The following is a 26,169-nucleotide window of genomic DNA, read 5'->3' as shown; positions in this document are numbered from 1 at the left end:
TGTAAAATAAAACATGTTTCTACCAATTTATAATATTAAGGACCAAACTTAAATGTACCTGTTAACCTGTAAACACCCACACATTCACAAAGGCTTCCATAACTAATCAAATAATCAAATATACAAAACGCACTGAAAACAAGGTGACGGATTCAGCTTCATCATCTAATGATTTCTAAAAGCCGAGGAGACAAACACTAGAGCCACTTACAACTGTTTATAAGCCAGACGTCTGTATGAAAGAGATCTCGTCTTGTAAAATTAGCCTGCCTTTAATGACTGGCTCCCAAAGCTTACAACAGAAAACACATGAATAATTACCATTGCAAATCACTCATTGGCCATTGCATCTTGTCTACGGTTCTTTAAAAAGCCCTCCATCTGTGTCTGTGATTTAGCAAGCAGACGCACAGCACAAGCAGCCATGACAGCTTACGCTCACAAACAAAATGCACACGCCACAGTTTGCCAGACAGAGCAGGGCCCTGTAGCAAAGGCCTCTCTCCTGACGTATCTCCCTCCAAACGCACAGACGCAAAGACAAACAGACATATGCATGCAAGCATGCACGGCCACACACACACAAACAGACACACACAGAGACAGACACGCACTTAAGCCGCAGGGTAGAAAGGACAGGAATGCTTAGAGGCAGTAGCATGAAGATTTCTTTCATTTCAGCACCAGGCAGTGGACAGCTCCCCAATGGCACAGCCTAAACTCCACCAATTCCGCTCACATCCGTGTTCATCATCTCCCACACACAGACATTAAAAAAATATGTTTTTCTGTTCTACAAGACACAGATTGACAGGGAAGATGGTGGCACAGAAAGATGGTAATAACAGTGGGGCATCATTGCCTTCTCCATCTCTAACCACAGAGAAGCCAAATGTCAGCTGTCAAAAAAACAATAAAAATAATCCAGTGCATTGTAGAGAAGTTTATATTTAGCTTTGTAAACGATGACTCCCCACGTAATTCTGTCGGATTCGACTGACAAAATATCATTTGTGTACGTAGTGTGATGTGAAGCAAAGATAGAGAGCAAACAATACAATCGAGCACTTCAAACAAACGCCACAGTGCCTTTATCTTCTTCTGACAGCAGTTACACTCTGCAAACCCTTCAATTTATTAACAGAATAAAACGATTTATTTGACATAATGCAGATAAAACCAGTTTCTGTTTGTGTCTTCACAGCTGAGTGAAATATGCATTGAACTACTGTACTGTTAGATTACAAAATAATCGAGGAACAGTAGAGATTGTGATTTTTGTTTCAGGAATTTATTGTTACCAAAACAACAGGAGTTTTCTTTTTGCATACAAAACCCCCATAAATATTTAGCTGTCTATTAATGTTACATTGGGTGTGATGCAACAAGTTTTCATCGACAAAAGAGATCCTTTTACTAAAAAAGCGAACACGTTGCACCCTGTGATTACATGGGTCTTTAACAGGGGGTCCGGTAACCCTTTAAAGTCCGTGGAGAAATTTTCAGGGGGTCCTCCAAATGCAACATGAAAATTGCAGCTTTTTTCCATGAAGGGAACACCAGTGTTTTTTCCTTGTCACTCCCACGAATTTCTTGTGTCATTTATGTATTGTTTTCTCATTGTTTTTTTAATATTTTCAAATCATTGTCGCTTGGGGTTGGGGTTAAATTTGGGGTTTGCATTAGGATGTACTTTTATGTATTGGTTTCTACATGTTTTTCTTCCGCTTTTAAAACTATTCTCGCCTGGAGTTGGGGTTAGAGTTGGGGTTTGGGTAAGGATTAGTGCTGGGAAAAGATCAATCGCGATTAATCGCATACAAAATAAAAGTGATTTTTGGCATAATATATGAGTGTGTGTGTGTGTGTTATATTATTATGTATATGAATGAATTAATGAAATTCATGTATGTATTTAAGAAACATTTACATGTGTATATATATATATATATATATATATATATATATATATATATATATATATATATATATTTATATTTTTATATATTCTATATTTTATATAAAAAAAAAATCTAAAATGAATATATGTATGTGTGTGTGGTTAAATATACATAATAATTACACACAATACACACACATATATTATGCCATTTTTATTTTGCATGCGAGTGACACGGAAAAGACATCTGTGCTCCCGTCACGGGAAAAAGCTGAATTCCGTGACATGGACAAGGATAAATTTATAAAAATTTCCGTGACGAATAACACAGAATTTTGTGAGATCAGGTTGTCCAAATATTGTTTAAATTAGTGCTGGGAAAAGATTAATCGCATACAAAATAAAAGTGCATTTTTGACTAATATATGTGTGTTTACTGTGTGTAATTATTATGTTTATTTAACCACACACACATATATTATATTTATATATTCATAATAATTACACACAGCGCACACTCAAATATTTCACTTTTATTTTGTATGCGATTAATCGCGATTAATCTTTTCCCAGTTTAAATGTAAAAAACTATGTATTAATTACATTTTTTAATGCAAAATGTTAAGCTAATAAAAAAATGTCACCATGACCAAATCTATTCAGTTACATAAAATGTTATGTAGTATGCCATTTTTTTTTAGATCTTTAAATACACAAGATATACAGTCTTGATTGCATACATGTACTTGGGGTCCATGCTCCTTTTCTTTATCTATTAAGGAGTCCTTGGTCTGAAAACGGTTGAACAGGATTTTGAACTAATGACAATTCACTATACTGTACATGGGTAAACCTAGTTTGCATGATTGCATCAAAAGATTTAAAATTCAATTAATTCGTAATTCATTTAGGGAATAATACACAAGAGACTTTGTTTTGAGAAACTGGTTATTATTTAGCATGATATTCTTGTACAGTGTGAATAACCATTTCCACTTTTTTTAGTCACAGGTAAAAATAAAGATGTTACAAATATAAATCGCTTAAAACACAATGTCAGGGTAAATAATGGAGGGATATGAACTTTTATATTACCTAAAAAAGAAAACAATGTCCTGAGACAGCTGTAGTTGTTCATACTCATGTAACTTTGATGTAGTTCCAAGTGCCAAGAAGCAATGAGAGAGGTTGGTGGAGAATTTGGAGAGAATGAAGATTGAATCACTTGTCAGGAACAGTTACCGCACATGCAAGCAGTCTATATTGGCAATGATATGCTGAGAAATCACAAATTAAAAGACCACTCCAGGTCTATATTTAACAATTTAAAGTGCACCGTCATACAATCTGAACTGAGCATATTGAGCAAATGTGGATAAATGACACAGCAGAGGACCCAAATTGGCACTGGTGACTTCAAATTTCCTTTCCGAGTTTCCTCACGGTCTCGGTCTTACATCCAATACCGAATCTGACTTTAAAATGATACACAGATTCTAACCTGCATTAGGATAAATCCTCTAAAATATCCTTATTGAATACACGTGACACATATATTAGCCTATAACAATACACACAAGATTAACATCAATATCACAGATGGAGAGGAAAGATCATTGGGTGGTAAAAAACTTTTTTTTTCTTAGGAAAAGAAAGAAAAATCTATAAATTACACATCATTTTGAAGAATATTTCATAGACATTAGCGTTGTGAAAATGATCCCCAAAAACAATTCTCAGGGAAATAGTTCTGTCTGGGAAGATGCATCGCTGCAAATTACCTCAAATTGGTCTTTATCTGTTTGCTTGCATCATACAGGAAGAATTAGTGTGATGAGATTTATCCTCTTGTGCTTCCACAAATAATACTAACAATAAAAATATCATAGGATTAAAAAGTTATAATCATCGACGTTTGGCACGTGATCAATCTCAGCATAATTATAGATTTGTTGTTCATAGTAGACTATTTCCTGAATGCTTTTTTACTCTGTACCATTGATGCTGGCCTTCAGATCACGTAACTGTATGTTTGAGGTGTCTGCTTAAAGGGTATGGATGCTGTAATTACCATTAACATGAGTTTAAAATAGCGTATCGCATACGAGCCCAGCACAGCATCTATTGTGTTGTGCTGGAAAGCATTGAAAGGCCAGTTTTAATTAGAAAAGCAAATCAATGGATTGCGATACGCTTGCATCTCGACCTTTCCTCACTCTAGAGGGTTTGAGTAAAGAGAAAGCCTGTCTAACAGTAGGTTGTTTAAAAGCACGAACCACACTTACATATGCCGTATGAACAAAACAACCCAAGATAGCATCTGTTGAAACATCAGGGTAAATAAGCTTTGGGTGTGTAAAATCGCAATTTCGGTATGGCATGTACCAGTACGTTAGGCAGTATAACTCCATTCACCCGTAAGAGAGCAGACACTGTTTTACATAGAGTTGCCTGCAGTGTTATGGACATGGGGGACATGAAACATTATGGCAAATGACTACTCACGCCACAAGCAAGAGCGCAAGGAAGTGGCAGAGAAAATCCACTAATGGTTTTCACATGAAGACAGCCACCATGTCGTGAACATCTCTTTACTGTCACTGTTATATCTTCTTTGCACTGGAATCTGGCTAATGTTCACACATCAAAGGCTTCAGGCATTATCTGGCAAACTGTGAATAAATACATATTTTACAAATAATAAAAGAATGCCACTAAAATGAGCTTTGAGCGCCAAGAGAATATTTCTAGTAAACTGAAGCCTTACTCGTAAGTAAATACAGGGTTCCCACAGCTTACTTAACTTCAAATTCAAGGACCTTTCAAGGACTTTTCAGGTCCAGTACCCTCAAATTCAAGCACTAAATGTGGGGACACATTTCAAGTGAGAGCAAGGTTACATCGTATTACCTTTTAAGTTACATTGTTACAGTTCCCTTTCGAGGGAACTCGCGCTGCGTCACTGCAGGACACTTTGGGGACGCCTCCAGGGGTAAATGCGTCTGAATGTGTATATCAAATTCAACCAATGGTGAGGCTTAACGACAAAGACAGAGTGAAGTATATCGCTATCTAAAATATTGCCAAAGACGGCGTTACAGGGACGCAGGAAGTATGGCAGGGGAGACACAGCGTCTGGTTCCAGTTTCAGGGAACAACAGTTACATATGTAACCCAAGACGTTTTCAAGCATTTTGGTATGAATCAACATTCGCATACAGAATTTAAAGCAAACAGTTTAACACGTGTGCTTAAAAAGTCTAGAATTTTTAACGATATTATCCTACACTACACAGGGAATAATATGGATTTTTTTCCCAAGAAAACTTTCAATGACCTGTATCTATGTATGTATTTTTTCAAAAACTCCCCAGGGCCTTGAATCCCCCACCAGATTCACAAACTTTTAAGGATTTTAAGGACCCGTGGGAACCCTGTAAATAAATTTATAGGTAAGGAATAACTGATGAATTATAAAAAAAAAAAGTATGCACGTCCAAGGTGGTAATGCGGTATGATGCGAGATACATACAATTATTTCGCACATACCACGGTTAGCACAAACATTGCTCTGGTGGTTATTTTAAGACATTTGACAGATCTGGTGTGCATTTTACAGAAAAAAGAATCAATACTTGTGGAAGATTTCTCAACCAATCGGAATAAAGCATTCGACAGGACTGTATTATAAAGGGATGTATTGTACTATGAGCTTCTTCATACTGTAAGTTTAATGACTAGCCCATATTAACATCATATGCTATATAGTAAAAATTACAGCATCTTTACCCTGTTTTAAACATCCCTGTAAAAATAACCACTGTAACAATTTCAGTAATCCAGTCCTTAGAGTTTCTGAATCTATTCAATTCAAAAGGTAAAATGTAGTTGGAGAGGAAAAGGTGTCAGATCTAAGAGCTCTTAAAAATGGCCAATGGATTTTGAAAAAAACACACACACACACACACACACACGCACACACGCACACACGCACACACGCACAAACGCACGCACGCACGCACGCACGCACGCACGCACACACACACACACACACACACACACACACACACACACACACACACACACACACACACACACACACACAATAAGCTACAGTTCACTAAAATACTCTCCTACATAGATGACTAAAAGCTACAAGTACATAAAACCTATGACACGTCTGAAAACAGGAATGAATGGCATCGCTTTGATTCGTGCTTGCTTCACATACCCGCAGATTCGCTTTAATAAAACCTTTGACTCGGCAAGAGAAATGTCTATGTGTGTTTGAAGTGTTTACCGTAGATAAAGAGCAATAACGTTCAACCATCTCGGGTACCTTGTGGCATCTCACACATCACAAATGTGTACACCCGGAAAGGTTCATGCTAAAATCAGCAGCTTTTTCATGTTGCTACATACATCAAATCTGTGACATATGAAAAAAAACGTGATCAGAGAATATATATATATATGACTGATGATAAAATGAAAAATGAAATAAAAACCAAGGGGGGTGCGAACAGACCCATACACTCTATATCGATGCTTTAGGCATTCTGTCAACAAAAAGAGCGTGTTTGTGTGCCGAAAAATCCAATAGTGAGAAATCAAACTGCAGCCAATAATTTGACTGTTTGCAGATAGAGGGATGGACGTGAGCCAGATCAAGGGAGTTAGCGTCGTGAGATATAAACAGAACCAAGACAATCATAAAGATAACAAACTAACAAAGTCAAGCAAACATCTCCAATAAACACACCTAAATTCATTAGGTTTTATGCAATAGGACCAGTGGACCATTATATATATAAGGCTTCACAGAGAGTCATGGTTATCCTGTGATGAAGGGTGAGCGGCAGCACGCGTCTTTGAGGTTCATTGTGTATGCATGTTCATTTGGGCGTGTGTGTGTATATGTTAAAGGGGAGGGCTTTCTGGGTGGCTTTCTCTCAATCCCTGTTCAACCCTCTTCAACTTCCCCACTTCTGGGTCTTTGGCACTTGGCAAAGCTCGTCCTTAGCCGGCAAGCGATCATCGGAACATAGGGTTTGGATTGTGACGTGAACGGGATCTTTCCAAACCAGTGCGACGGTTGTCTGTGCAAAGAGAGAATAAGAAAAATTAGACAGTTGCATTCACAATGGTAGACAGTATGGGAAATACTTTTTTTAAGGCAGATGGTCTGTTCTTTAACCCTCTGGGGTCTAAGGGGAAATTAGGGCCCTGGAGAAGTTTTGACCTGCACTGACATTTGTGCTTTTTTCAGTTGCTTAAAAACATAATAATGGCAAAGTCTCATAACACTGTGTTCAGCACAAACTGGGCTACATTATTATATGAGCAACATGTATGTACATGTTTGTATTTTGAGAGAGAAAAAATATGCGTGGTTTTTGAAAAAGCTACATTTTTGAGTGACTTGTATAAGTCCACAAAACTCATTCTTTACATGTTTTCCCAAGACTTTTCAAAACAGGATCTAGTAGTCTATAGAGTTTTTTTCTTTAAAATTATGTGAAAATCATTCTGCCTACTCATTCACAAAAAACAATATTGATTTACAATTTCAAAGTCATTTTTTGGTTAAGGCGGCAATGTGCAAGGAGGCTGGAAGCTCGTGAATAATCTGTGATTGACAGCTGAGGAAACAAAAGACTTGTATAATGAGCTGCATAATGAGCGAAAAGCACAACATTTTTGTTTTATTGGGAGTGGACACACACACAAAAAAACTAGACACTTTAACGTTTTAAATGAAGTATAAGTCCCAAATCAGCAGAGTAATCTAAGTCTCTGCAGAGAAATTGAGAAATAAAGAGTTTGCGGCGCCGGCGCCGTACGCGACCCCAGAGTGTTAATTTGATATATTGTTTGTATTTATATATTTAAAGAACAAAATTGGCATTAAATGGATAACATCAAAAAAAAAAAAAAAAAAAAAAAAATGCTGGCAACTTTTCTTAAAACGCTGGTGGGGAAAGAGTGAAGCAGACAGAAGATCTTCAGTCATTCTCTTCATGTCTAGTAACGTAGTAACGCCATTTAGTGTCTGATCTTGACTTAAGAGCTCATCCACCTATAACCACACAGACTGGAGAAGAGACTCTTAATGGGCACACAGTGCATTCACACTAGCTGTGCGCACTTCATAGGAGGGTTGGTGTTTTGGAGAAAGCAGTGTTTAATATTCAAATGGGGACGAAATTGCTGGAATGTCATTCATGGTTATTAGCTGTTGCTTAGCAGGTCCTTTGAAACGAGGCCAGCGAGGAGAATGATGGAAACAAATACTAAAGGTGTTAGCTGAACTCGGCTACCGAGGCCAACCCATTATGGATCGCACAATGAACCCCTCCATTCCAAACATGGTGTAGTGAGAGGCTGGGCAGGGGCCATTTGGCAAGTAGAATGGACAACCTTTCTACTTCCTGTGGATTCAGGAGCCAACACCATGCTTAAGCCACCATACCTTTCCTACCAGGCCTGGCAGTTCGGCCCGTGCAACTGCCATTACTCAGTGCCAGGTGGCTATGGGCATAGTTTAATGGAACAGGCCCCATTTATCATGTCAGGTAATGAGTTAGGAGCAAGTGGGCACCAAGGTAAAGGTGGATTTACACTTTAAACAAATTTAAAGTATAGCCCGCTTGCCAAGGTCAGTCGTGAGTGCCGATGAAAGAATAAGTTAGAAATCACTTTGTAAAGATCCTTTTATGGTTTTACAAAATAAATTTTGCTGAAATAAAACAAGTCATTACTACGGTCACTGCGCTATTGTAAGCCCGGTGTCGTCTGATTATAAGCCCGACTGCCTTGTGCTCGGAAAACCCCTTGCCTAGAGCCTTTTTAATTCAAGCTTCAGTAGACGTATAAATCTGTCCTAACAAGGAAACTCACCACAGGGGAGGGACAATGCTAATAACAAGAGGGTAATGCAAAGAGATAGAAGAGATGCAGTTACGGGAGAGGGAGGCAAAGATAAATAAAGAGTCTGGGGCAAAAGCACAAATGGATCAAGGATTTGCGAGGAACTTCCTCAAGTAAAGGACGCTGACCTTTCAACTCCGCACGTTCTATTTCCAGGAAATCCATAATATGAGTTGAAATGACGGCTGAGTCTTTTATCCACTTCCACTTCAAAAAGCCAAATGCCTGAAGGCCTCCAGGCGCTCCCACTCTCTCTATCCCTCTGAACCAAACGTGCATTTCGACTACCCATTGACAGCAGCGATAAAACAAAGAACTTTTCTGAACTTCTATGAGGACGGGCTGTTATATCAGATTTTATTTACAATTTCTACAAAGGGCCTTCTTTTTCTTATCTCAAGACCCAACTGGCATTCACAAACTCACTTTTGATAATATAGTTTCTTATGCCGGACTACACGCTCAGCCTGACATCGTGTAGGATGTAGAAGGGGAAAATGATTAAAGAGGGAAGGAGCAGGCACTGAGAGGAGAGAGATGATAATCTTAAAGGCCTAGTCCAAACAACTGCCATTGTTTCACCAATTGCTTCTAAAATGTAGCTATATTTTGCAGCCATATTGGAAGCTCATGCTCAGACAATATTGTTTGATTTGGATCTGAAACAGTTCTTCAAGTTTGTGGACCAAATTGAAAATGGATGGAAGTATCACCTGTAGTTTGAAAGTGGTGGATTTGGAAAATAAAGTGTAGAGCAATACTTCAGATAACTGCTTAACAGATTGTAGACAAGATTAAGGTGAAAAAGTCAATCTTTGAAACAAATAGGTGGGACAAAAGACAAAGCTCAAAAACTATAGAAGATTTGGACAGACCTTACTCTATCTCTTAATTTGAGCTGAAAAGCTCTCTTCGTTTCAGGTCTATCAAACTAAAATACTCAATCTACAGAAACAATCACACCAACCGCAGGGTATTTCTATTGGGCTACACAATATGAAGCTATTCAAGGATGAGCATTCACTTTCACAATACAAACACACCACTAGACAATTTTAAAATAACTACGGCACTGATCACAAATCATGGCTTTTTACCTGCTCTTTCCAGTGGATGCATCTGTACGTTGGATGGACAAAGAAAATGGATTGAGGTGAAAAAGAAAAAAAACCTGATGTTAGCAACATGATGTCACAAAGTTCCGTGGTATAGTCATGGAATATTTTGCTCATTTATCCGTGTCATTGTCATGGGTCTCCGCATTGTTCCGTGTCCATACCACTGACTTTCTTTTCTGTGTCTGCTTCACCTATTGGTAACTCAATTGTTTTTCCTATTTTTAAACCATTTTCGGTGGGTTTGGGGTTAGATTTGGGGTTTTGATGTCACTTTAACTATTAGTTTATAAAAAAAAATTTCTTCTGATTTTTAAACAATTGTCACCTGACATTAGGGTTAGAGTAGGGTTTGGGTTAGGATGTAGTTTTATGTTACAGAAAGTCATTCTAACCCCAAACCCACGCAAAAATTGTAAGAAAATAGGAAAAACAACTGAGGGGCTGTTTACACTTGGTATTAAGATGTGTTTTCATCGATCGGATCACAAGTGGACGAGAGAGACACATTACGTTTACACCTGGTATGTAAATCCATCTCTTTTGTCCACTTTCGACCGCTTCTGTCCTGAATACTGTGAGGGGACGGTCCGTGAGACGGTGGGCGAATCTCTCTGCTGTCATTCAAACCCGAGCCGGAGTAATTATGAGTTTGTATGGACGCAAACTAATATTATGTCGGAGTCCGCTGCTTGTTAAGCAAGTATACATGCTGCACAGTGTTTTGTATGTTTATAAGTTGGAGCTTTCTCTGAATTTTCAGTGCAATTGATGAAATAGGATCGCGCAACTTTCACGCTTTCAAAACGAAACTACGGAGAACACCCGCAGTAGTTTTATCAATGAAAGGCTAAAAATAGTGCTGTTCACCGTATGTTCACGCAAGAAGTCAAAAAAAGACGTAAAACTTGTGTTTAATACCTCAGATTAGATAAATGGGCGGAGAGAAGGCGGTCGCGTGTGGCTGTTCGAACACGTTCAACCACATATGCGTTCCGCAACTCCAAAGCGATCCGATCGAAAGTGGTTTCGACAACCTCTGGATGTGGTTGAAAGTGGTTGAAAGTGGACGCGTTCAAAACGTTTGAACACCGTTTACACCTGGCATTAACGTCGTCCACTTGTGATCCGATCGACGAAAACGCATGTTAATGCCAAGTGTAAACAGCCTCTGAGTAACCAATACGTGAAACTGACATGGAAAAGAAAGTTTGTGGTACAGACATAGAAAAATGATGAGATCCGTGACTATAACACAGAAATTCGTGAAATCAGGTTGGATGTTAAGCTGGAGAAATGTCCGCATTCTATGATTGAATTAAAATGATGGTATTGGACGGCTACTCAGTATTTAGTGGGTATTTGTTAAGGAAAGTCTTTTAAAAACATCATAATCTGTTGCAGAGGGAAGTCGAACAATATGTCACTAAAAAAAAACTCACACGCACACACACACTTTGCTTTGAACACCTATCAGACACTTCCACTGTATGATTGAGTGATAGGTCCCTGATGGCCCCTCCTGCATTCTTCTAATGAGAATAAATGACATAATGGATTTTGCATTACTGTCATCTGCCTGTAATTACATGAAGTTGCATCATCTGTAGACTTCTTTGGCACAAGGTTTGTCCCATGAATAACAAATACGCTTCAATCAACAGTTTTGTAGTAACTATGTGAATAAGCACAGGTAATTGTGCTAGTGAATAATAAATGCAATGAATATTAAACGGACTGAAGCAAATAGTTACAGTATATCAAATTGTTATGCATCTGTTATATTGGAGAGATTTTGAAGGTGTACAGTCGGTGCTAGATACACACACGCACACACACAAGCCTTTCGAGCACGTAATGTGTATCGCTTCATATTTTTTCCAGCAACAAAATGTAATAAAGGTGATTAAATCTCTGAGGGCCATGTGTCAACACACAGTGTTTACTGCTAGTGGGCCATAGAGGGAGGGGTGAGGCAAAGAGAGAGAGAGAGAGAGAGAGAGAGAGAGAGAGAGAGAGAGAGAGAGAGAGCTGCAGTAGCTGCTATCTACTCTTCTCATCTTCAGCATGCCTTTGTCAGACTCAAGCTTTATGGGTAATGGAGCACTAGCACTCGAAACAGAAAATATAAATAGGATGTGAAGGTATGTTATTTCTTCGGTTGTAAGTTATGGGGCTGCAGGAGCAAAAAGTACAGTTGTACAAGCCAAGGTTTCCTTCAAAGCTAAAGAGTAATTGTTTTTTAGGAGAGAGTAGATTCAGTTGGGAAGGTTACTTTAGCTGTAGCCAGTAAAGACTGGAAGGTCAAAGCAGTTCCTAACCCTAAGACAATCGAAAACATTGCTTAGTTTATAGCCTTGTTCTGGGTGAAAAATAATTTGTTGTTAAGCAGTTAAACCATAATGAGTGATACAGTTTTAGCAAAAAATGATATTTTGTAGGACTGTAACTGTAACTGAAACTGCTGAAAAAGTGAACGCTGGTTCTGTTAGAAAGGTCTAGTGGAGTCCATGCTCTTGATGGGTCAGGGCTGTTTTGATGGTAAAAGGGGGACCTACACAATATTAGGCAAGTGGTCATAATGTTATATATGTTAGAGCTGTCAATCGATTAAAATATTTCATCTAGATTAATCGCATGATTGTCATGAGTTAACTTGTGATTAATCGCAACTTAATGGCATATTCGCATCTTAATGGCAGGTTTTAATACTCTTATCAACATGGCCATGGACAAATACAGTATGGATGCTTTGTGCAAATTTATGTTTAATGCATACATTTAATGTATGTTTAATGTTTTATGCAAATGTATGCATGTTCTCTGTGAAAGAATCAGCTATAATAATAAAAAAATCCAGTTAAAAAAATTTAAGGTTCAAAAACAAACTACATCCATACCCTAAAATCACTGGTAAGACTAATAAATTGAGCACACAAAAAGTCAACAACAATCAGTGGCGGCTCGTGACTGCTTTTCCGAGGGGCAAAAATTCAAAATATGTGTTCGGAGTATCATGTGTTTTGCTCGTGTTTTCAAAATATGTGTTTGTTACGTCATGTGAACCATGTGTTCGGTCAAAATAAGTGCCTGCTGCACACACGTCAAAACCGTTTATGATAAAAGAGACGCTTACGTTCACAAAATACACGCAAGACACTCCCTTAACATTAAACTCTGATTACGCATGAGATTATGCAAGTATCTATCAAACGCGAGCGTCTCTTTTATCATAAACCCTTTAGACGCGTCTGCAGCAGGCACTTATTTTGACAAGACACGTGATGCACACCGGTTCACTTGACGCGCCAAACACATATTTTGAAATTACAACCACACACATGACGGGCTACATACATTTGTGACGAACTTCACATCGTGTACCCTCGAATAAAAAGTCACCGGCCACCACTGAAAACTATTTCAATAGGAAAAATATATGTTCAACTTTTCTTTCTTTTATTATTTGATTGACATTGAGACATCAACTGTAATGAAAGGATGTAATATAATGTTCCACATCAGATATTTTTCCCCAACAGTTAATCAAACATTTATTTAAGACATTACAGATTATATCAGTGTGAATTCTTGTCAAAACAGATATTTTTAAAACTGTAATTCTGTCTTTGTGTGCATATATCAGGGTCGCGCAGCTGTTTGCATGTATCAGATATGACAGTCAGCACAAGGACGATTGTTTTTATGTCTTATTTCTCTTTTTAACCATTTTAACATCAATCAGGTCCCAAACTTGATCTCTCTTAATAACTATTTAAACATTAAGCAAGTCTTGCACTTTTTATTTAATTTATGCATGTTTTAAAACCGAAACCAAAATGTCAAATGTGCAATATATATATATATATATATATATATATATATATATATATATATATATATATATATATATATATATATGTATATATGTATATATATATATATATATATGTATATATATGTATATATATATATATATATGTATATATATGTATATATATATATATATATATATATATATAGTATATGTATATATATTGATGGCTGGCTAGTTCGTTCATAAAAAATAAGAACATATGGAACGTTTTTTAAATAATGACTGGATGTACAAACCTATAAATAACCAACTAAATATGTGTTATGATAATTCTTTTTCTCTGTCTCTCTACACATGCACACATATATATGTGTGTGTGTGTGTGTGTGTGTGTGTGTGTGTGTGTGTGTGTGTGTGTGTATACACATGCTACATAACTAAAATCTAATTTAAGGTTGTTTGTCACACTGGTCTATGGTAAATCAGCGTTAAAAAATATGTCTTAATCAAAAGCAGAACTGTGGGCATGAGTCATTAAATAGAAGAAAAAAACTCAATGTTAGTGAAAAAAGGCAGGAAAGAATAATTATTTGACATTAGGTTTAATAAGTGCAGTGAGAGAAGAAAAAAATCAATGCACTGTACATTAATCTTAGTCTTGCAAGATCTGCTATATTGGCTTGGGAACACAATCTTTACTGGGTGGCCCTCTGCAAAACTCCATACGTACAACCACCGAGTATCTGTGATGGCAGGACTGACATCCCAGGTCATTTCCAGATTGAAATTTGAGCTCTTAAGTGCATTCTCTGCCATAACCAAAGCAAAGAAAAAGATCAAAAAGATGGGCGAGATGTCTTAAAATTCAAGCGCCATGCTCTGCTGATATTACGGATGTTTAGACCAAGTGCGGCGCATTTGTCAGAGCCATCCACTGCAGATCCACAAGCAGAAAGAGTAAACACGCACGCTCCTAATCAAACTAAGATTGATGAGAGCTCAGATAAGCTCGAGGTCTGGTGTGCATTCTCCCAAAATCTCTCTTTGAGCCATTTCCAAACAAATGGGAGATGTGTTATGTCTAATCTGACAGTCTGTAAGACCTAAAAAATGATCAAAATAATGAAGTAAGGCTACAAATAAAAATATGCCAAAAAAATGCCTCTCAACCAGTGAAAGCCATGCTTAATATAATGAATAAGTGACCCAGATATTTGATACCTGCACTGCCCTTCACTTTTCACCGTTTCTACATTAAATACTGCATTAAAGTTTCATACTAATACTAAAGAGCAAAAGCTATAATGGTAGTTAAAAGGCAACATCTTAACAGATTTCTCTGAAGGCTTGCTAACCGGCTGCCCCCCAGCACCCTGCATTGTCCTACTCGGCTGCACTGGTCAATGCTGAAAGGAGAGCCAGGCCTTAGAGTAATGCTTTTTGACAGCGTGGCACACAATACGGCACAGGAGAGCTGAAAATCACTACACATGTCGATAAACAAATGCTTATTTTTAGAGGAGAGAGCAAGGCAATAGTTTATTTCTGTTGCGGGATGGCCCTGACAGTTCTGTAACATGGGCAGAAGAAAAACTATGGTTGGCGTCAACGGCAGGAAGTCCTAGCCTCATGCAGGCCTACTAAAATTTCCTATTGGGGTGGATAACAGTTTTTGTAGGGTGACCATACGTGCCATTCTTCCCAGACATGTCCTGGCCAGGAATTCGGGTGCGTCTTCCGGAAGTCGTATTTGTCGACCACATAAGTCTTAGAAGATTATTATTATTATTATTACAGAAAGCAACCGTTACATTTAAAGGTAAGAATGAAACTAAGATTGTATGTCTTATGTTTTTAACTGAATTGGGAATGCGGTCAACAAATACGACTCCTGGAAGACCGGGAAGAATGGCACGTATGGTCACCCTAGTTTTTGACTTATGCAAAAGCTGTTTTTTATAAATAAAACAATTGCAGAATTTTAGATATTGCTGTAACCAAACCTCTCCAGAAAGGGAGATAGGAAGCAAAGGCACACACATCAGATGAAAAACATCTAATAGATCGCAGCCTGAGGCTAATCTGCAGTGCTATCATCACCTCTGCAGTGTTGTAGAAAAGCAAACGTGCACTAATAGCAATATGGCTTATTCTCCCCACCGCTGCAGGCAAGAAACTGAGTATTCATCCTATCACCAAAAAGATGCTTAGATTTTTTTAAAGCCATTTCATGTGTGTTTGTAATGTTGTTATAATCTATAAGCCCTAAAACAAAACATTATACATATGTGCAGGTGTAAACTGTGTTATTTATCATGCTGAGAGGATAAATTTGTGCTTCTGGTGTAAACATGTTTAATTCAGTAATCGGAGTGCACTACAGTACGTCCTAAAACACGATACTGTCCATTTAAGACTAGCTGACTTGCCAGTACAATCGCCATACAGATCAGCTTCTTTAAAAAGCGCCAAAAAGTTATTTGGATAGACTGAACAAAGTTTCATAAACACGTCTCCATATTGTGCATTATATGCACAAAGGACAAACGAAAATGTCATTTAACACATACGTAAGCGTCAGTGACAGTGAAGTATCGGCTCTTATTACGCATGTATGCTGAGGTGGTTGCATGAATCAGAAGTGTACCAAGCTTTATCAGACCCATGCCATTCCTCAACCAAAGAAAAACTGCAGATGCTTTGACTGACAGTGGGGTAAGTACACAGAGAAGATAGTTAGACAAATGGATACCACGATATTGTTTGACAGACAGATGGAAGTGTAAATGGATGGTTTGGCAGCATGATAAGGTAAATAGGCTGATGGATCACTAAACAAATAAGAAAGAAAATGCATGGTGTGGTTACAATAAAAACCCTTCTATGATGGGAAAGCCAGATAGAAAGATAAACACAGATGGATAGTGTTGATACGACACAGATCGATAGATTCTTCAATCCTATTTCGCCTTTCAAATGTAATTGTGTTTTAGATGAATCCAAAGGAACGATTGAGTGAGAAACAGATTGTTGACCAAAGGAGACATGACTGATCAGACATGTCTCTGGTCTCCTCCTCCATTAAATCTGATGTCACATCAGCACTGAGAGAAGAGCTCTATAAATTCACATGACAACATCACTGAATAAATGCTGAACAAACACACACGCACACATACATACACTATATACACATAGCTGTGTATGCTGATGCATTGATTTTACTTTTACAAGATTTTGAAGACTAAGCCACATGTTTTACAAGAGATTTTTAACTGGGTCTCCTACTCTAAGCAGGATGTGCTGTATATGCAGTGATGTTTCAATTAGTGGCCATATGTTGCAAAATCCCACCCACTTAAGAAAGAAGCTTTCAAAATACTCCATGTGTTGCAGTGTGATATTATTATTAAATGATTATATAAAATACATTATTTGTAAACAACATGTTTACATTTTAAGGGATGATGTGCACTCTTAAAGCAATCACTACTGGCACAAACAGACGTAGAGTGTGTGATAAATCAGAAAATCGGATGTATATTGTCATGAAATGGGAAATGAGGGTGATGAAGTAGTGATGAGAGGTGGGATGGAAGGATGGAGAAATGGATGGATAGAAGCAATAAAGCTTCTTTCTGCTAACAAGATCTCAAGATGCCATTTGTAGATCTTAATCACTCTACTTGCCAGAGTGGCAACAGCAGAACTGTGGGGACGCAGATGCTGGAGTATGAGTGATTCAACAAATCATACAGTCAACTAGAGGAAGGAAAAATATCACATCACAGATAACTTTAATTTGGAAAACTGTCAAAACGGGGAAGAACGCCACCTGGAGAAGACGAGGTTACACAGGCTTGTCAAGACTCTTTCCTTTAATGAAATATACAAAACGAAGAAAAATAACAAGCCGTTAACCATTACCTCATTACAGTCTTAAAAGGAAGCTTTTGAACGCAAACATCCACTTCAATTTATTTCAAATAAACGAATAAAGGCTAACCGTTTGCCCAAGCAAGAGTTAAATTGACAAAATTTACTCAATACAACTGCAGACTAAAAACAAACCAAAACACTGCTTTACAGCCTTGGCATCTGCACTGTCAGAAAAAAATATATTAAGTCATGGAATTTATTCAATGCTTTATTTGATGTTCACTGTACTATACAGATGGCAGGATAACAGAATTTTGTTTCAATAATATGCAATTAAGATATTATAATAAATAATAATTAAAGCTGTCAAAGATTAATCGCAATTTATCGCATATAAAATAAAAGTGTGTTAGCATAATATATATGTGTGTGTATTGTGTGTAATTACATAAATAAAACATATTAATATATGTATATATATATATATGTATATATATATATATATATATATATATATATATATATACAATTAATTGCGATTACAAGCATGCAATTTATATATATATAAATTATAATATATATATATATATATATATATAAATTATAATATATATATATATATATATATATATATATATATATATATATATATATATATATATATATATATATATATAATTATAATATATATATATATATATATATATATATATATATATATATATATTATAATTTATATATATATATATATATATATATATATATATATATATATATATATATATATATATATATATATATATAAATTTCATTTATGCATATATTTTTACAAAAATAAATAAATAAATAAATAAATATGCATGCATGTATGTGTATTTATATATATAAAATAATTACACAGTGCACACCCTTATATTACGCAAAAACAAACTTTTATTTTGTATGTGATTAATCGCGATTAATCTTTTGACAGCCCTAATAATAATAATAATAATAATGTTTTAATAAATGTTTATAAATAAAGATGACAGTGATATAGTTAATCTTGTTATTTTCTTTATTTTTTTTGGCTAGTAGAAGTTGTGTATGGCCTGTAACTTAAAAATGTATAAGGCAAATTGGCTGGTGAGTGAGCCATTTAATTTCAAACCCTGCCTCATAGTACATTCACATGGGGCGTAAGCGTTAACGCTTAACGGAAGGCTTGTCTGAAGCGTGGCCAACAGCCAATCACTGTGGCCGCAACACAAGCTCTGGTCTTCCATAAAGGTAATTGGCTGGCTCTGTCTAGGTTATTTGCATAAGGCGATATGATTGGCTGAAAGGCGATATGAACGCAAGCGTTGCCGCTTGAAAAGTTGAGAAATGTTCAACTTCTGCCGCGAGCAACGGCACTGACGCGGCGCCGACGGATCCACAATTCAGTTCGCCAACACTTGAAGTCACCCATTAAAAGTGAATGGGAAGCGTCAACGCTTATGCCCCGTGTGAATGCGGCGTCAGAGGTACATTTTTGTACCTCAGAAGTACCTATTGGTAGCAAATGTATACACATCTCTATCTATTGGTACACATTGGGACCTTTTTCAAGGGTACTGTCCCTGTGAATTTTGGGAACACTGCTTGTTAAGAAAAAAAACTAAGTGGGATAAGCAGGCATATGTTTTCAGCATTTTTGTTTATTGGCTTGTTCGTTAAATAAATACAAAATCTGAGAAAAATGTGAGAAGATAACATATGGGATCTAATATGTGTCAGTAAGAAAAATAAAGTAGGGGTAGTTTCTTGGACAGGGTTTAGATTAATCCAGGACTAGGCCTTAGTTATAACAGGTCATTTAAATAGTTTTTACAAACAACCTTACAAAAATAGTGGTGTGCATCTTGAGACAAAACAATGGCACTGATATATGTTAAGATGGTTTTAAATTAACATGCATGTTAGTCTGAGACCTCTCCGGAAAATTGCCCTATAATATGTCGCAATAGTTCTGGGATTACATAAAAAGACTTGGAAAAATGGGACAGGTTAAGAACCGTGCCAACTACTGTGCTTTGAAAAAGCTACAGACCTTGTTTTAAGCAGAGAGCAGATTTAGTTTAAAAGGTTCCTTTAGCTCAAGCCAGAAGAGACATGAAAGACATTAAAGTAACTCTTTCTCAAAAAGCAAACTAAAAAGTCCCCTCTCTTAATCCTGCGGTCAGATGTGAGTCTGAGAATACAAAGTGTAGACCTTTACTTAAATAAAACATGCTGCCCCTTCTTTATTTATTTACTCATCTCTCCTTAGATGTCTTCTCTCACCGTAAGAGCATAAAGATCATAACAGGCCATTTTTACTGAGAACCCCTGACCTGTTCTGTGAACAGTCTGGATTGAGTGATATGCTTTAGGGATGAAGTGAGTTTAGCTTCTGAATTATTCATTTGAAAGAACTTTCTTGTCTTGAGCAAATTCATCCACTGATGGTCCATGTTCTTGGTCTTTATCCCTTTCTCAGATCAGCCTACCTTTCAGTTCACTTCCCTGTTTAAAATGCCCTGAATTACCTCTTCTCTCTCTAACCCGGCGACTTCCTTCAACATCCTTGTTTTGACCCCACTCTCTTCTGCTTGCATTTCCCTCTTGCATCTCCCTGCCTTCGCATTTTTCGCTTTTCCATCAGGCATTAAAGCACAAGCTCTTTTCTCTCTAACCACAGGGTTTAAACTTTTCTTGTGTGTGCGCATCTGCTAACTATAGGTTGTGGCGTATGAAAAGTGACAGTGTTGCACTAAATCAGTCTGATGCAGTTGTGAATGTGAAATCCAACAGAGCCAGATGTCACATGACTGCAAGTCTTAAACAATTTTTGTTATCTTATTCGAAGGAAGCATAGATGCCTCTGCTGTGCTAATTATGGGGGCTGCAACAGCTTCTCTTCCAGAACGGCAAGAACGAGGGATTGTTTGACCTGGGGGGGTGGTAGTGGTTGTTTGTCTGTGTGCATGAAGTTACGACACGTCCCCGCAGACCTTCTGGGCGACAACCGATTTCATGTGAATTAAAGATTCATCAACGCTGACTTATTTATCGGGAAGAAGATTTCTGCAGGGGAGCCCTCCAGAGATCCCACTCGCATGCTAGCCTGTCGCCACTTTACCCGCAAGCTTTTCAATAAAACAAGCAAACAACACGATTCCAACACCTATAAATAAGTCAACATTCCTGAATAAAGTGCAGTACACAGGGTCTCTCTAAGGTTTCACATTACTCTTTTATAGAGGCTTGTGGGTGTGAGAATGCCCAAACAAGACAATAATAACAGGACGACAACAGCGGTAACAAGAATATAGCCGCGATGCTGTACGAGATGTAACTTTGCTTTCGCTGTTCTGTACATGGTGTATGTGGCATCTTAAATTAAACCGACAGTACTGTATATCAGTCATGCCCAGTGTTTCTCGGCCCACTATTTATTTTCTCTCTGACAGATTTTTTGTCTCTCATTCTTATTTTACAAACAGCTAAATGATTGATGCCCTGTGGAGGAAACTTTGTCCTAAACAATGAAAAGCAGTAACTATGCTCTATGACAGCAAAAACAATAAATGTGCAAAATGGTCATTCGTGCAACCCGAAAATTAATGCAAACACATATAAAATATTTGAGTTATGTGACATCTATAGTTACATACATGCATCTATATTATTCATCACCCATGTGTCGTCTGTGTGCTGGGCCACTCTGAATATTCACAGCGCATTATGCACCGGCTGCCTGGATGTCTGTCAGTGTGAGCTATTGTTAGTGGGTTTGATTAAGTCTCCCGGTAATAACGTCATTACACGATATGTGCTTCAGGGAGTGTGTGAAATAAAATACGAGAAGCACACCTGCCGCCCATATGCACGGCCCCGTCGGCTCAAAACACGTGTACCCAAATAGAAAAAAAAAGGATGACCACAGTCAAAACCTCTTAGAGACCAGCAATGTCCAGGGTTTTTATGCAGCTTGATTTTAAAGCAAAACGACCTAAACTAAACACTTTTTTTGTTGGAACCACTGGTCCTCAATAATGGTCAAAACTAACAGCTCTGTAAAGTATAACATTCTGTAATAAGACTGTGCTGACGCAAAAATGGGTCTCCCTGCTGGTCCTGCTGTTGGCCTATTTCCAAAGATCTCTATTGGCACATCTGCCTTGTGGTTACACACCTGTATCTGAGATTCTTCACTGGGATCAATTACATTAAAGTTTCACCAACAGCACTCTAAAAATGGCTGGGTTATTTTTGACCCATAATGTGAAAATATTGGACAGAACACATGCTGGGTTAAAAATTGACCCAATGCTGGGTTATTTTAACTCAACTGCTGGGTTATTATACCCCATGGTTGCATAACAACAACCCAACATTGGGTCATTTTTAACCCAGCATGTGTTCTGTCCAATATTTTCACATTATGGGTCAAAAATAACCCAGCAATTTTTAAAGTGAGTCTTCCCTCCATCCACAAATGCTGTATTTTAGCCTGTAGTTATGCAAACCCAATATGTTGCCATTTACCGTATTTAAGAAAAAAATTATTAATTCAGATTATCTACAGTATAATAATTCAAAATGTGTTTTCCCATTCAGTCAGATATAAATGGTATCGGTTCTACACTCTAAAAATGTTTTTTTTTTTTTAACCAAGCGTTGGGTCAAAATGGGACAAACCAAGACATTGGTTAAATTAACCAGCATTTGACCCAACAATGGGTTAAAGGGATAGTTCACACAAAAATAAATCTTTTTCTCATCCTCATGTTGGTCTAAATCTGTATAAATGTATTTTTTCTGATGAACACAAAATAAGATATTTTGATAAATGGTGGTAAGCACACTGCTGATTGTAACCATTGACTTCCATAGTAGGAAAAACAAATACGGTGGAATCCAACGGGTACCGTCAACTTACCAACTTTACATAATTTAAAAACGACCTTATTTTGTTGTTATAAAAAAATCATACAGGTTTAGAACTACATGAGGATCAGTGATGCGCGGATCAATGTATAAACAACCCACACCCGACCAACGTTTTCAACTTACCCGCCTGCAACTCGGATGGCAGACCCGCTCCCTGGCCCGCATTTTTTAAAAGTAGTAATTGTTTAAAATAGTTAACTGGCATCTTTATTTCAAACGACCTGACCGACCGCGACCCGAATATCATAAAAAATATTTTAGGATGACTCGTGACCGCAGACACCCGCTCATTTCGGATAAACCCGCGCATCACTGATGAGGATGAGTGCGTGATTTTTATTTTTGGGTGATCTCTTTAAGACACCCCAGCAAAGGCCAAATTACAACCCAACAGGTTAGGTTAATCCTATTTTATCTCAACACCGGGTTGAAAACAACCCAGCATTTTTTTTTGAGTGTACTGTGCTTCCCTATATATGATTATTACAAAAGTAAAGGAAGTTAATAGCAATCAGAAGAGATAAAGGGATGATTTAATAAAAAGTCAAGAATCTGTAACACTATCAGATTAAAACATTAAATTAAAAAAGATGAGCATGACAGAAAAACATTAACCACAGTACTTCAAAGTGATGGTTAATGCTTGAAACCAATCACCAATAAAATTCAAACTCTGCCAGACTAGAAAAGACATTTGATTATTAATCATGACTGGGACAGACCTGCACATCAGGGCTTTCAGTGGACAGATCTTTCCTGTCAGCACATTACATGAGGGAGATTTCTTTTCCCTTCCTACCGATCCACCAGGGTGTCACAGCCAGTTCCAGCCTGAGGACAGTGCATACACTGGGCATACCTGTGCTGGTTTTCCCCATCTCCTGACAGTACCCTTCACATCACAGTACGGGTAAAGTCATCAGATCTGACAGATGTGCTTTCCATACAACATCTTTCCTTACCCTAGTTTCACAGCCCTCTTTCCCTGCTGCCCGGCAACACTGCCTGACAGCTATCAATATGGATTCCAGCAGAGCTGCAAAAATATGGCTGAATAAACACAGGGGGAAGGAGACAAAAATCAAATGTTGCAGAAGGTGGCCTATTATACACAAGAACAGGAAATAATTTACTAGCAATTTGTTACGCATTTTGGTTTCTTTTATGGAGGGAAGCTATTTGTATTGCAAAGAGACTGGGGAGTAGACCCCCCACATATTTTAAAAGTCATACGAATATGTCAGAATACCTTGAACTGGTTTGATAAACGACACCTTTTTCGTACCATTTTCTTTGTTTGTTCAAAAATGTCTGATTCTTTTTCACACTGTTGTTCAACAGAAATATTGTCATTCAAAGTCAAAGTAAATTGGTTCAAGTTTATGTTTACAAACGGGCGAATGATTGTTGGCCTGTAGTCTTTTTTCACAATACAATCCTAAATCGCATGCGATTGTCATGCACATCTTGTCAGTAAAGCCCGTTCCCTGATTAGTATTAAATCACCATCACCTGCTTTCAGATGGAGCGCCATTTACTACACAGAGCCGAAGTTTACTGAAAAGCTAGGCATTATCCCATTCATTATCGCAACTGATTCATCCACGACATCAACATTTATCGTGCAGCCCCACCCTTTAACTGCATTTTTGTACCCTTTAAATAAATTACATAAATGGGTCATCTGAACAAACTGTGAAATTTATAAGAATACCCAGAATAAAATATTTTAGGTTGCTTGTTTACAGCTCACAGCTCTTTCACAGCTTTCATTTCATTTCAACCTAGTCTCAGATGTTTCTCGAAAAATATCTTAGGAGAAGTAATATATAAACAAACAGGAGGATTGCTACAGTAAAATGCATTAAGAGCTATATGACAGAGCTGTAAGATTGTAAATATAAAGTAATCTGGTTTGGAGTAAATCTAAGGTGAAATGTTTGAGTTCATTTTCATTATGTTTTATTAATATTGACATTTGATTGCAGACTTGCCAAATCTGAGATCAGTTTGTGACATTATTTGTGAGATTTCTGTGTATTTGTATCTGGAGAAACATCTGAGATGCCAGAGATTTAAGTTGTCATTTGCTCTCATTTTAATCTCATTGATGTCTAAAAGAATTAATTAAGATCTTATTTGTGATTTTTCCAAACATGCAGGTTGTTTGTCACTTCCCTCAAATACGATCCATAGGAATGTCTACAAAATCAGTACCCATAATGGCAACAGGAGATGACACAGAAACTGCTGGTGGGTTGTAAACAGCAGCACAAAGGACATGTTTTCGAACCCAGGGAACGTGGGTATAAAGTATACATTGAATTCACTGTAAAATGCTTAGCAAAGCATCTGCCAAATATAAATTTTTATGCAAATTTTAAATTTTAAAATAAATTTTAAAGCAAATTTTGTGAATTAAAATGTTTTTTCATGATGTCCCATGCAACATGACACTGTTGTTTTACTACACTGGCAAACGTGAATTTTAGATTAACTTAAAAATTACTTCAATTGGTAACACCAACTTTTAATTCAACTTAAAATTTCTCATTTTAAGTGAAATTTTTAAGCTTTAAATACATTTTTTATATGTGTTTTCTATATTATAAACTACATGAATACAGTTTATAATAAGCTGCTTTCACAAATGACATACTGGGTTGGTTTTCATATAAATTATTTAATATCTCTATTAAGCCCTATTCGGACAGTAATTGTTTCTCATGAGGATACAAAAAAATTGCATTCGGATGACGATAAATTTGCGTTGGATGTGTGAGTTAATAATTGGAAAAATGGGCTGTACGTGTGGTTAATTAGACGATCATTCACATGACCCGGATACTTGATTATATATATGGAATAGCCTACTGTTGTGTAATTGAATACATTTTACAATCAATTTGCATTTAGCACTTGTTGCTGCTTCTGCTAATAGATTTTTAAACGTTTTTCGTGATTTTCTTCTCTTTATTTACATTAGCTCCAACTGAAACATTGTGCCCATACATTAAAAAGTGCGCCCATACTTAGTTATGAAGATGTCAATGTTTAAAATGCTTGCAAAGAAAGACACATTTCTGGTGCAGAATGATGAATATATCTCACGTCCCCACCGGAAACAATTACCGCCCGAATAAGGCTTTGGAATCATGTAACATTACATTAGATGCTATTAAGTAATCTTTTAGATGACATTTAAGAATAATTACAGGTTGGCCACTCTCCTTTGTGTAATCTCCTTATTAAAATGTGTAATTTTCAGTATCATTATTTTAATAATGTTCTATCAGCACAGTATAAGGTCCATATTTGCTATATAATCTCATAACTGTTGTGCAGAACAGTGTTTGCCATGTTACCTGTAGTTTTGACCTTTCCCTATACAACTCTGCTTTTTCGCCTCATAAATCTCACAGCCTATCAGGAGGAAGCATGTGACCTTCAAAAGCATGTTTGCTATGTTATGAACACAGGAAAAACATGGATCTTACAACATCTACAATATATTCCATAAACAAATAAATGCTGCATGTCAACAGTGCAGAGCATCTGAAAGAAGACAGAAT

General features: G+C 37.1%; 1 protein-coding gene across 8 annotated transcripts in view; it reads right to left on the bottom strand.

Annotated features, from left to right (window-relative positions):
• Positions 1 to 5,581: 5,581 nt before the first annotated feature.
• The window catches only part of diaph2 (diaphanous-related formin 2), a 505,065-nt gene continuing 484,477 nt past the window's right edge, over positions 5,582 to 26,169 (bottom strand). For all 8 annotated transcript variants that reach the window (XM_065273074.2, XM_065273073.2, XM_065273078.2 and 5 more), the window contains one exon: positions 5,582 to 6,999. In XM_065273074.2, coding sequence (XP_065129146.2) covers positions 6,935 to 6,999 — 65 coding nt within the window. In that variant the 3' untranslated portion in view covers positions 5,582 to 6,934. The remainder of the gene's footprint in view (positions 7,000 to 26,169) is intronic.

Source organism: Paramisgurnus dabryanus, chromosome 16 (assembly GCF_030506205.2).
Source record: "Paramisgurnus dabryanus chromosome 16, PD_genome_1.1, whole genome shotgun sequence".
In the NCBI taxonomy this organism is placed as follows: Eukaryota; Metazoa; Chordata; class Actinopteri; order Cypriniformes; family Cobitidae; genus Paramisgurnus; species Paramisgurnus dabryanus.
This window is presented reverse-complemented; position numbering and strand designations above follow the sequence as displayed.